This window comes from Megachile rotundata, chromosome 9, assembly GCF_050947335.1.
Source record: "Megachile rotundata isolate GNS110a chromosome 9, iyMegRotu1, whole genome shotgun sequence".
Taxonomy (NCBI): Eukaryota; Metazoa; Arthropoda; class Insecta; order Hymenoptera; family Megachilidae; genus Megachile; species Megachile rotundata.
The window spans coordinates 17,695,784-17,709,401 of record NC_134991.1 but is presented as its reverse complement, the minus strand read 5'-3'; the positions used below and the strand labels follow the sequence as shown (position 1 = coordinate 17,709,401).

The 13,618-nt window shown below is 40.0% G+C and overlaps 3 protein-coding genes and 1 long non-coding RNA gene across 6 annotated transcripts in view; 3 read left to right on the top strand and 1 right to left on the bottom strand.

Moving 5' to 3' along the window:
* LOC100878243 (synaptogenesis protein syg-1) overlaps positions 1 to 13,618 on the bottom strand; it is a 162,958-nt gene that overhangs the window by 110,284 nt on the left and 39,056 nt on the right. The window lies entirely within an intron of this gene.
* LOC105663945 (uncharacterized) lies at positions 5,182 to 6,662 on the top strand. The gene is made up of 2 exons (XR_013039323.1): positions 5,182 to 5,281; positions 5,877 to 6,662. It is a non-coding gene; the product is annotated as an uncharacterized LOC105663945 (long non-coding RNA).
* On the top strand, positions 8,673 to 11,596 carry LOC100877375 (heat shock protein 83). Its single transcript, XM_003707851.3, has 2 exons — positions 8,673 to 8,831; positions 9,214 to 11,596. The coding sequence occupies exon 2, from the start codon at positions 9,214 to 9,216 to the stop codon at positions 11,368 to 11,370; it is 2,157 nt and encodes a 718-aa protein (XP_003707899.1). The 5' UTR covers positions 8,673 to 8,831; the 3' UTR covers positions 11,371 to 11,596.
* Positions 11,732 to 13,605, top strand: LOC100877489 (alpha-ketoglutarate dehydrogenase component 4). Of its 2 annotated transcripts, XM_012296296.2 has the most exons (5): positions 11,732 to 12,123; positions 12,217 to 12,271; positions 12,333 to 12,502; positions 12,877 to 12,943; positions 13,465 to 13,605. In XM_012296296.2, exons 1-4 carry the CDS (start codon positions 12,100 to 12,102, stop codon positions 12,892 to 12,894), a joined length of 267 nt encoding a protein of 88 aa, XP_012151686.1. In that variant the 5' UTR covers positions 11,732 to 12,099; the 3' UTR covers positions 12,895 to 12,943; positions 13,465 to 13,605. The 2 variants fall into 2 exon arrangements, with proteins under 2 accessions (XP_012151686.1, XP_003707900.1); XM_003707852.3 differs by lacking the exon at positions 13,465 to 13,605 and having other exon boundaries at positions 12,877 to 13,024.

Below are 13,618 nucleotides of genomic sequence, written 5' to 3'. Positions count from 1 at the left end.
TCTCGCTTCGTTGCGGCGGCGACGTTGGCGACGACGCTGCCCTGCCGATCTTCCTTTGCCGGACAATCTCGGCTACGGACCGGACAAGAATTTCGAAGCGAAATTCTATAGCAGCGTACTCGGAGAAGTTACCGATCTTGCAACGAGCAACTTCGAAACGAGCCGAACGGAAAAGAGGAAGATCTCCCGTCGAAGAGGACGAAGAATCGAAAAGCAGAAACTCGCCGACCGATGCTCCTCTTCCTCTCGAAGTTCGGTACGAGCGAAGAAAATACGAGACGGCGAAGAAGAGAAGCCGGTACCGAGATGGACGCGATAAAGAACGAATTGACCAGGTAGAAGGAGAAGGATGGCTCGATAATTCCTCCGGAACGAGAGAGGGAGAGGACGAGAGAGACGAAAGAGCCGGTCGAACGAGACCGACCAAAGAAGGAAAGAAAAAGAAAGCACAGAGAAAGAGAAGAGAAGAGAAGAGGACGATACAAGACACGGACGTAGGTAGAAGGACAGGTAGTCGACTGGAGGAAAGAACAGCGCCAGAAGAGAAGGGGGACGGCAGGGAAAAAGGGTGAAGGGAGAAAAGGTTGAAGGGAGAAGGGAAAAGGTGAGAGGAGAAGAGAGGAGAGAGTCGGTTCGGCTTCGGTGACGTCACGACGTCGATTTGAACGAACCAATGGGCGTTCGAGACGAGGGCGAAGAGGCAAAAGGAAAGGTGGTAGGGAGTGGAGGGGCCCGGTTCGGCGAGTTTGCTCCGGAGGGGCAAAGAAGGGGCAACCGCGAAAGGTGCGTGCGGCCCCGGACGTGGGGCGCGGGGCCAGTTGATCAGTGAGTGCGGTAGTGATCTCATCTCGTACCGCGCCAGGTGTGACTCTTCTCTCTTTCCTCCTCTTTCGGTCCCGGTGCTCTGCGCGCCGTCGCGTCGGTAAGACGGAGGAAATAGTAACGGACTTAAAATTCACGCATTGACCTGACCGTGTCCTTGGCTTCGATCGACAGGTACGAATTTCTCTCTCTCTCTCTCTCTCTTTCTCATTTTTCGTTTCTCGAATTTAAGGTTTGTTCGATCAAAAAGAAAGACAAAAAAAAAAACGAGTTTGTTCGATCGGAAGTTCAGCCTTTACGACATTGTCCTCTCCGAAAGGGCGGCAAAGTTTTAGGAGAGCTCCGATGGATCTCTCGAATGATCGTTGGATACGTTGGAAATAAAGTCGTCGAGTGGTCGAGAAACGCAACGTATCGGTTCGCGCCGGAAGAAGAGAACGCAAATCGCGACAGAGACAAGGTCGAGGCGAAGCGAGAGAGACGCGCCTCTCTTCCTCGTTATCGCGCGTTTCTACTCCGTTTCTCTTGTTCGTCTTTTAGGAAATCGCGGCTCGGCAAGTTTTCACGGTTCCGCGTTTCTTCTTCCGAGCGAGCGTCCGCTTGCCGATTCGCACCGTTTCGCGTGCGAATTTCTGCGGCCCTCTTAGCAACAACAGCTCGTCTATCTGGCTTACTACCGTGGAAAAATAACAGTCGTTCGAACGCTTTTGTTCCCCCGTATTCTCTCATGATTTTTACGCCTCGTTCGTCGCGTCTTTTCGTTCCTCCGTTTATTCCCTCGCGCCCCGCGTTCGAAAGCGTAAACGAAAAGGAAAACTCGTTCCTCGTCGACGTTCAAGGTAGCCAACGGTGGCCTTTAAAGTAACGATCGACCGTAAAACGACCTTCTTCTCGGCTTTCCTTTAATTCGTTGCTGTTCGAATGCTTCGAACGTTTTTGCATCTCGCCGCCACACCGTTCGAATCCTTTGGGCGAGATAAACTCGTTCGAATGGTATCGATCGTTAATACTCTGCGAACCTGTTTCGAGAATCTCGTTTTACTGGATAGACGAGCAGCAAAAAACGGATCTTCTCTCCCCGAGTCGCGCGTTCGACGACCATTGCCGATTGGCGGCGAACAACGGCCGCTATGCTAGCATTTGCGGAAGCCTGTATCGCGAACGATCTTCAACGTGCCAGTTAATGCATCCGAGATTTGCACGGTAGAGCGAGCGACCGAGAAATAAAACATAGAAATACGCGTGTGTGTTTGACCGCACCGCGTGCATACTACCGATCCGTGAATCCTCGTTACCAGTGACACCGACCGATTAACCCGTTCGATCGAAATAACGACCTCCCGACTTTCCTGCGACGTATATGCCTCTGCTCAGTCAGATTCTCTGCAATATATTATCAGTAAATATTATCGATTCTGCTTTCCATCGATACCATTGTACATACACGGTGCAGCTTGTTTTCATCTTTACAGATTCTTCGATAAGTTTCTTTCGCCTTCGTTCGATGTAGCAAGATTCATCGCCGTTTACGTTTCGGTTTAATTCCGTTTATTCGTCGAATTTACTCGCCAAAAGATATTATTCGCGAATAATGAACATTCGCGATACGATGTCGGAGACCATCTTCCTGGAAAATAATTTAACGCGAAATCGTTAAAAGGATGCTGAGGCTTCGATTTACTTTGTAGAAATCTTGTTTCTCTGCTACATAACTTGACTCGAGTTGAACGCGCGCGGGATAAAAAGTGAAACGAGTAACCGTTTCGCGATCGTAAATTAATTTGCAAGTTAAACCGCGTCCCGTTCGTTAAGTAAATAACAAGACGAAACGTATACATCAGTCGTGTCGTACTACAAATATTTATTCGAAAAGGTTATACCTTTTTGTTTGGCTTACTTGCTCGTTCCGTCCTCTGAAATTCGACCATTCCCATCGAACGACTAATCAACCTTTCGTAGTTTACCACCTTGTCCTTGACGTTAACGTCTATCGATTAGCCTTAACGTATTTATCGGAGTTAAGAAAAATAGTCGAATAATTTGTACGCGACGCGACGCTTCGAAATTCGTGAAATCGATAACGTGACGAAAAAATGATGAAAGAGACAACGAATATGATTTCGCGTAACGAGGCTCGCGGTTAACAGGATCAAAGGCGATACGAAGAGTATAAATTCGAGAAGTAAGAAATTTCGAAAGAGCGTGGAACGAAAGACCATTTAAAATCGCCGCTTTTTTTCCGCGTCCGAGTCTGCCGTACGACAGCGGTTCGAGGAAATTAAATCAAGTTCGATAAATACTCTCGAAGTGATAATGCCTATAAGTGAAACGACATTAGTCGCGACTATCTCGAGTACTTGTGCAGCTGTGTTTGCGTAAACGATTGGAAGTCGCGTCGAAAGCCGGCCTCTCTCGTTATAAGTTTCGTTCGCTTTCTTTCTTTCGCGCAACGACTACGATCTTTCTATCGTGCCGATTATCATCGAAAAATCCTTCTCCGAGTTCTGCTCGTAGTTTCGAAGGGATGCTAGGTAGACTCGAATCGGCGCGTGTCTCGGTTGCAGACACGTCTTGATCGGTTGTGCAATCGGCTTTGGAGCGCCGCTAAACTCGTCGATAAAAAGTACGGTCAATAAGACGTATCGTGCAAAGACCCTGTCCTGCAATGGCTCCACGGAACCACCGGACTGTTAATTGTATCGTAAGCCGTTAATTAGATCGTTAAACAACCGCGACGTTGATAAATAACATTCTGCCTTGAACGACGATCAGACGAGTTCTTGTTCCTTGTATGAATTATTCGGAGACGATCTCGTTATCTTCAGGATCTCTCGCGAAATTTCTGTATGCCAGCTTTTTTTTTTACTTTGGCATTGAAATGTTTAGCAGGTGAAACGCGAAATCTTGAAATATTCCTGCACGAACGTAGTTCGAAGCGGCTTTTTATCTATCGTTTAAACGGTATTTTCTTCCGATAGCTTTGGCGAAATTCTTGACACCGGTGATCTCTCGATAATAGTACAGTTGGGATGTAGCAACCGTGGCAAACGAATGGAACAAATCGAAGGCCGGCTTATCGTGCAAAGATATAGGTACTCGGTCGTATTTACCGTAGGTACGTGGCGTCGACGGATTTCGCGACTCGGATAACTCGCATAACTCGGATAAGCGATTTGCTCGAGCTGGAAACGTTGCTTTCGCCGTTCGTCTGGTTGCTACGGTGCTCTGCAAACCGAGCAAAATAGAGTAATGATAAAGCAAATTGAATGTTAGAAAGTAGGAAGGCTACGTGTATCGTTGAATCTAGTGTTCGATAGCGAAGCAGAAACGAATCGCCAAGTTTCGCAGGTGAGTGCGCTCTCTTAGGTTCTTTCTTCTCTTTTGCTTGTTTTCTCGATCGAATCTTTTCTACTTTCACTCTCGTACGTGCGCGTTTAACATTTTACTATGTTAAGTAGTATTAATACTCGCGATCGCGACAATTTCAATTTTAATCGTTGCGTGGCCAGCCGAATATACTATTCGTTCGAAGGATAAGCGCGTTTCTCCGTGAAAAAAGGTTCGATATTAACGTTTAAGCTTCGATGGATATTCGGATAAAAGGTAAAATTGAAATGTCGTTGACGGAACGTTGAAACGAAAAATCACGTAGCAACGCTCGATCGTATTGTAGAAAAGATTTTCATTCCCGGCTCGAGCAACGATGTGTCGCAATCTTTCAAAATTATCTGTTGCGAAACTCGATATTCTGGAAACGATATACGTATACACGTTCGACCGGCTAATAGAGTCGATAACGGGTGGTGCTTAAAATACGAACATCGTGCTCGAACGTTTTCGGTCGGTTCGATTAAAAACGAGGCTGTCGCTTCTCGTAAAGTACTCGTTTTCAGTCACGGTCACGAATTTCGACGGAGATCGAGCGATTGCGCGTGTACGAAGAGAGAAGGAGAAGTTGATAATAAAACCGAGTCGAAGAACGGATATAAGGCAACTCGCGAGATCATAACTTTCTCCAAATGCAACCTCTTACGAAACACGCGTTGGTAGACGTATACCGGTCTTGGCAGCCGCTCGAGGGAGCCCTCTCGATATCGCGACTGTAACGTCAGAAAACGTGAGCAGATAACGCGCGTTGGATAACGATAGATAATAAAAACGATGATCGAGTAATGTCTGGACTTGTATGGATCCAAGTGACATCGTAATATGTCCAATAGAATGAAAGTCTATTCCTGTCGCTCGAATCTCGATCGAACCCGTTACGCTTTCGCGTTCATTCGACAACGAATAGAAACGTTTGTTAGAATTTACTTTTACGATCTTGTTCGCCTCTGCGTAGTTCGAGACGGGAGTTTTGTTCAAGTTAGTAGTCGATTCGCTAGAACTGCTAACCAGGAAGTCGCTTTTCGATGTGTGTACACGTACATACGTGCTTCTAAATTGAAGTAATTATGACGTAAGGTTGTGCTTTATATGCTGTACGATTCAGCTAAGTCTCCGTTTCGTTCGATCGCTCGGGTTTTACGGCTAAACGCGAGTAGCGCGTTCGCCGAATGCGTGATTCGTACTTGCTCGCTTTCCTGCGAGAAAATTTTTCCAAAAATTCTCTTCTTTTCCGAATTTCAACAAATATTCGACGTATCTTTTCGAGCCATAGGAGCCGTGTCGAACGAACAACTGCTTAGCTACTTACGTATAAGAGCGATAACTTGCGCGTAATTGTATGGCGGTCAGGTAATTGGTGTTTGGTCGCTTTCTCCGTGTTCTCGGTGCTTTCCATGCGCTATGCGGTGCTTTTACGAGGAACGACTTTGGCCTGGAAACGTCGAAAGAATTTCCAGGTGTACGCGGCTCCTCGTAGCCCGTGGCTATCTATCCCGTAGCCAAACGGCCGGTCTTCTACCGACCACTAGACTTTCACTCCGAAATGTCAGCGGCTCGTGTTTCACTTTTCAAAGCCCCGCGCATATCAATCAATTCCTGGTTACGCGACAAAAGAACAATTCTTGTCGTTAAACGTTTTACGATTTCTCCTACTCTTTCTGTTACAGACTGCTGGCTGGCGACACGTGCACGTCATTATTCCGCAACGAGGAAACAGCGATCAAGAAAAACGATCCATCGGTGATCGATGACTCGATAACTACGATCGATGCTACGAACTACGGTCTGCAGCGTGATCTCGTTTACCGACCGACCGACCGACAATATGGAATCCCTCGAATCGATAAAACCATTTTATTACCGTTCTGCTACGGTCGTCTAACGTTACCTGTATTACGCGTTCTCCGAAATTCACTCGACGATACATGTATTTCTAGACAGCTATTTACAAAGAATTTATAAAAACCAACTTTTTCCTCTTGCAACTTTTCCAAACTTTTGCCTCTTTATATTCTTTCCTCGTAGGTAAGGAACTCCACCGCCTCTTCGAATCATGTAATCGATATTATCATTTTTCGAGACGTCTAGTAACCGACCGAGAGGATCTTGGCGCGGACATTTTCTTTGGTTATCTAGCTGTATGAGTATTATTCGACATCATAAAGCTAGGTTACCGGAGTTAAGCTCCTCGCCATATCAACTCCAGCGATCTTCCCCCGAGTATTTCAGCGCTGTCGCTACAACCACCGGTACGACGTGTTTCGAAAGTTCCATACTTCGAAACGAGCTACTGTTCGTAGCCGTGAACCAGATTCTACGTGGTTTATCCGTGAAATCGATTTATGTAATGCTCTTATCGTTTTCCCTGACACTCCGATGCGAATAAAATATTCCTATTTAACTCTGTAAGACCGACGTTACGTAAAAAGAATAAAAATAAATTGTTTCGTTAACGTTTATTTATTCCTTTGAATCCTTCGAATCTTTAGATGAACCTTTCAATCGAGGAGAGAGATGGGTCTAAGAAACTTTTACTTCTGGAATAAGCTATACCGAAGACACGATGAATAGGTAAAAGACGATCCGAACATTTCTGTATTCATTCTGCACCGGAACGTACGGGTTGGGCATTTGTAATTACTAGTAGTGTCATTTCCACGTGACTCGATTACCTATCGTCGACGTTTCAGAACTAGTATCGATATTTCCTTTTTCTCTTTACGCGATCATATTTCGTGGCTTAACGATCATAATATCATCCAATCCTTACTCTATTCCATACTAATTTTATTCTATATACGCCGAATTCGAGTTCGAAGTCTTCGTTGAATTTCAAAATAGAATTTTTTATGGAATTAGTACGATTTCGATTCGATAAATACGCATATTACGAGCGTTTTCTTACATTTTACGTTTCAACGTTCAAAAATGCTGTACCATTAATCGAATTAGAAAAAAAACCGTTTACCCTCGTGTCGATTAATCCGTATCGATCCAGGATTCGATGTACCAAAAAATATTATACGATCGCGTTTTATCGATCAATTTCAAAACTGAAAGATATTCGACTAATCGAATTAATATCCGTCTATCGATTTATTCGTATCGATTTTTAATACAATATATGCGATACGATTGTTTTATAAATTTCAAAATGAAAAATTATTAGACTTTATGAGTTTCCGTAATTGAAAGATCGCAGTTAAAACATAGAACACTAATTACCGTAAGGATTATAATCGCAAAAATAAATATTCATTTATTCGATGAAATTCGAGTCTTTTTGTTGTCCAATGACAAACTCGTACGAAATCGATTATTTGCCAGAAATTCAGGGGGCGCCACATTCCAATACGTAGTTACATTCTATTCGATACCGACAGAAATTCCGCGGTTCTTACGAATTCTTCGGTCTTTCCGATTTGTTAATCGCGTGTTTACAAAAATAAAATTCACGCAACGGTGTCGATTTTCTTTTCATGCATATGATCAATTTTACTATTGAGCAATTTCATTTATTACTATTATACATCAATTTTCTAGTAACCTTCTGGTTTCCAATGAATATACATGATGCGCAATGATTCATCATATCGATGCTGTTTCTTAAAACATCGCATTCGTTTAACATAGAAAAGAAGCAAGTCATTTAACAAAGACTCGTATTTGTACAAATTATAGTACAGAACTTTCCAAATGTTAAATATCTATATGAAAACTGTTGTTTCGAACAAAAACCAGGACTCGTGGAAATGCGTTAAATGTGCGAATTGAAAACAACAAATGTCTTAAACTTCGAATTCTCGAAATTTCTGATCGACTAGCATAAATATCCTTAAAGCGTAGTTTAGTGAACTGCGAGCTGATCTTGGGCAAGTTGCGTTAAATATTGAAGAGATACAAAATTTATAAGCAACGGAACAATATTTTCTATTCGACTCGTTTTTTTTTTTTAAATACGTATTATACAAGCGAGTGAATCGCGTAAAGTTGTCAAAGTTTTCGAGAGTAACTCTTTAACTCTAAATAAGTCAATGTGATACAACATCACGCGTTGTCGAATTAGGAAGCTAATCGAAAATGGCGAATAGTTTTCTATCGGAACGATAATGCACTTTTCACGTGTAATTTCCATTGATCAAGCAACGACATTCACGAAATGCTGAATCACGATTAGCAGGAAGTGTTCCGATAAGAACCGTCTATTTGTGCGTTAAAAAATTTTCGATTATATTCGATTTGTTCGCTCGTAATAAATGCCGGAAGTTACCACGTCGGGGGAGAAAATAACTAATGGGATTTTTATCGTTCAAAACGAATGAATTGGTGTTCGACTGCGCAACCTTTATATGCGTAAATTTTACCAGCATAAATAAAATAGTCTATATAAATGAAACAGTTCCATCGATGAAAAATTTACTGAGACGAGTGTCAAGTTCACCGGATGTGAATCGTCCACAGAAATAAAAATGTTCTAGAATGTTCTAGAACATTCTAGAATTTTCCCGAGTATATAAAGCGAAACTTAAACGCGCCACTTCATTCAATAATCTGCCAGGTGCTCGACAACGTGCTCTCGCATCTCCGAAAACCATTTAATATCGACTCGACTCAATATCAAGGTATAATTCTTTTCTTTCATTTTAGAGTCTCTAAGAAATTTTTTCGTCTATTTATAAAGTTTTACTTCGTACATCCGTGTAATATATTAAATTTGATTAATAATTAAATACGAAAACTGTCCCTATTAAATCAAATTTATAATACTAATTTTGTACCATTGTTTTAAATCGAACGTTCTTATAAATTTGGTGCTTCTGTATTAAATTTTAATATTTTGTGCTTATATTTTTTTTTTTCTATATGTGTATACTTATGCGAATGCGGACACGTGTCTTTTCTTTTTTTTTTTATCGATTTTACAAAATTTGAATTACTTAAATTAATGGTGAAAATGGTACAAATTTTCAGAATATAAAATAAAAAAATGTTTGTTTATTCCAGATGTCTGCACAAATGGAAACTGAGGCTGGAGACGTGGAGACTTTTGCGTTTCAAGCAGAGATTGCTCAGCTTATGTCTCTGATCATCAATACGTTTTATTCTAACAAGGAAATCTTTTTAAGAGAGTTGATCTCAAATTCCAGTGATGCTCTCGATAAAATACGCTACGAATCTTTAACCGATCCTTCCAAGTTAGACAGCGGTAAAGAATTGTACATTAAAATTATTCCGAACAAGAATGATGGCACATTGACCATTATTGATACTGGCATTGGTATGACCAAGGCAGACTTGGTTAACAATCTTGGTACAATCGCTAAGTCTGGTACCAAAGCATTTATGGAAGCGCTTCAGGCTGGCGCAGATATTTCCATGATTGGTCAGTTTGGTGTAGGATTTTACTCTGCCTACCTTGTAGCTGATAAAGTTACGGTCGTTTCAAAACATAACGACGACGAACAATACCTATGGGAGTCTAGTGCCGGTGGATCGTTTACTGTCAGGCATGATCCTGGGGAGCCATTAGGACGTGGAACCAAAATTGTTTTACATATAAAAGAAGACCAAAGCGAATACTTAGAGGAAAGTAAAATCAAGGAGATTGTTAAGAAACATTCCCAATTTATTGGTTATCCGATCAAATTAGTTGTTCAGAAGGAACGCGAGAAGGAACTGAGCGAAGACGAAGCTGAAGAACCTGAGGAAAAAAAAGAAGAGGACGATGGAAAACCAAAAGTCGAAGATGTAGATGAAAGTGAAGAAGCAACCGAGGAAGAGGGAAAAAAGAAAAAGAAAAAAACCATCAAAGAGAAATATACAGAGGATGAAGAATTGAATAAAACAAAACCTATCTGGACTAGAAATCCTGATGACATTTCTCAAGAGGAATACGGTGAATTCTACAAATCATTGACCAATGATTGGGAAGATCATTTAGCTGTGAAACACTTCTCTGTCGAAGGCCAGTTAGAATTTAGAGCTTTACTCTTTGTTCCAAGGCGGATGCCATTTGACTTATTTGAGAACAAGAAAAGGAAAAATAACATCAAGCTTTATGTACGAAGGGTATTCATTATGGACAATTGTGAAGAATTAATACCAGAATATTTGAATTTCATGAAAGGTGTAGTTGACAGTGAAGACCTTCCTCTTAACATTTCTCGTGAAATGCTTCAACAAAATAAAATCTTGAAGGTTATTCGTAAGAATCTTGTTAAGAAATGTTTAGAATTATTTGAAGAACTTACAGAAGATAAAGATAACTATAAGAAATTCTATGAACAATTTAGTAAAAATATTAAATTAGGTATTCACGAGGATAGTACTAATCGTAGCAAGTTGTCAGACCTTTTGAGATATCATACTTCTGCTTCTGGTGACGAAGCTTGCTCTCTCAAGGATTACGTAGGCAGAATGAAGGAAAATCAGAAACACATTTACTTCATCACTGGAGAGAACAAAGAACAAGTTGCAAACAGTTCCTTCGTTGAACGTGTGAAGAAACGTGGTTTCGAAGTTGTATACATGACAGAACCTATCGATGAATACGTAGTACAACAAATGAAAGAGTTTGATGGCAAGCAGTTAGTATCCGTAACCAAAGAAGGATTGGAACTCCCTGAAGACGAGGAGGAGAAGAAAAAGAGAGAAGAAGATAAAGCCAAGTTTGAAAACTTGTGCAAAGTAATGAAGAACATTCTCGATAACAAAGTAGAAAAAGTTGTAGTATCTAATCGTTTGGTAGATTCTCCATGCTGTATAGTTACCTCGCAGTATGGCTGGACAGCCAACATGGAAAGAATCATGAAAGCTCAAGCTCTTAGAGATACATCTACTATGGGCTACATGGCTGCTAAAAAGCATCTTGAAATCAATCCAGATCATGCTATTATTGAAACTCTTCGTCAAAAAGCAGAGGTTGACAAGAGCGATAAAGCAGTAAAGGACTTAGTAATCTTGCTGTTCGAAACAGCCCTTCTTTCCTCAGGTTTTACGTTGGATGAACCTCAGGTTCATGCTGCAAGAATTTATAGAATGATCAAGCTGGGACTTGGTATCGACGAAGAAGAACCTGCACCAGAGGAACAAAATACAGAAGATGTACCTCCCCTTGAAGGAGACACGGAAGATGCTTCACGAATGGAAGAAGTAGACTAAGTTTAAGATCTGAATACGAAGTAAACATTAATGTCATTGTAGTTATTGAAAGACTGCCAAAGTAGCCACGTTTTATGTGGTATCGTCAAACATTCTCATTTTCATTTCTTGTATCATACAAACCCTACTTAATTTATAGTACAAAATTTTGTTCTAGATAATAAATATTTTGGAATTAAGTTAAGTTTACAATAAAATACAATTTACTATTATACATATATATAAATACGTGTGTATATTTTTATTACTGCCATCCTCCTAACTCTTTAGTAGTTGTAGTGTTACATTGATCTAATGATAGAGTTAATTGCAAAAAGTAAATAATTGTCATGGTTACTGTAATTGTTACAAGTAAACTATTAAATACGTATGCATATTCGCTGTTGATCATGATTTTCCAGTTCAATTACTTTAGACTTCGCACACTTTAAACTCGTGCAGTTATGTTTTCTTTTATATTCGATTTCAACAAAGTTTCTAAAAAAAATTAAATAAAAAAGTTCAACATTAAATATTGGTACATGCGATGCCATTTTTGGCAATCGCATTGCACAAGCAGTTAATGGAACTTTGCACGCGTTAAATGTTTGCGTTAAATATTTTGTACTCCGATAAAGTATGTCAAAACACGCCATCTACTTACAGCATTAAAGTGAACGAAAGAAGATACATACGTACTGTCGCAAGTAACATTGCCTCTTTGCATAACATACAATTTTAAGAAAAATTATGATGGCAAGTAAAGGTTGGAAGGTCAGTGCATCGGTATAATTGTAAGAAACATATACCGTGTGTCCACACATGCAAATAATAATTATGTCATTTACACAAATAACATTTCTATAGGTGGTAAAACCGCACGTTCCTTTGATTAAATTTCGTAAGGGAGGAATTAGCAGAGGTAATATCAGATATAATCACTAAATGCGTTTAACTTGACTAAAATTTTTGTTATTGGTTAGCAATTCCTGAGGGGACAAATGTTCAGTCTACGCAAGCAGGGCCGACATCACAACGAAGTGTCGGTGCAACGGGGCCAAATGTAACCGTTTTACCAATTATAGATGATATTCATTTACCTCCACGATTTCAAAGACGACCCATTGATGAAAAAGAAATTGCATATATTAATGTAAGTATACTATTGTTTTATTACCGTTCGTTCGATTTAATGAAACTTTTTGTACATATTTATGCGTATAAATAAACAAGGCAGGTACGAACGTTTGTAGGGTTGGGTTTAAAAATTGTGTGGGGCTCGAAACGTTTTAAGATTGACGCGTTTCAAGCTTAAAACATTTCGAACTGGAAACGCTTATAAACTTTATAAATATTCATACGTGATATCGTGCATCGAGTCTCGCAAAATTTACGCAAACTTTTCGTGAAGACATAGTATACTTAAATCCTCGAATTAGCCTCACACTAGCCCTGTAAATAAATGCATGATTTCTTAATTTCATTTTTTAAACGAATTTTATATCGCAATGAATTTCCTTTTTTCAGAGAGGTGGCCCAGAATAAATTGTATGAATTGAGAATATCCATAGGTCAGCACCAATTTTAGGATATTGTAAGCTATCATTTTCTTATCTTTATCATTGTTATCATTGTTAATGTATGATGTAAATAAATGCAAGCAAGTTCCATAGTCTCGAGTTGTACATATTTTTATCATTTTACCTATCAAACAAGATCTTTTTGCTTTGCCTGTATGACATTGCCAAAACCTGCTATTTTTGGCCAGCTTTTTGGCTTATTCTTGTAACAAGTACCACATTAATCCCAGGCAAGAATGGAGAAACTTGATCAAATTATTTCAACATTATGTAATATTTGAGTACTATGCTATGTCAGAATTATTATTACAAATTAGTCATCGTCTAAATATAAAACATTATGGATTTTTAAATACATTTGTGCTCGCGTTAATTTTTCATATTTTCATAACTTATTCATTTTATACGAAAGTTATGCTACAATCTTAGATTCAAGCAAGTTACAAGGATGTTATGTTCAAAAATTGATTGATCAAAAATTTAATTATAAAAACGTGTTTAAAATTTTAACGAACATTAAGGGAAAATATTTTAGGAACAAAAGCGGATAGGTACAGCCCTGTCCCATGACAGAAATAGCAGACGACAGTGCGCTGTGTCTTCCATCCGTTCGCGATCCTTGAACGTGGTAGTGGAAGATCCACGACTAATTTACCTTTTATCGAAATTACGAACGTTATACGAACGAC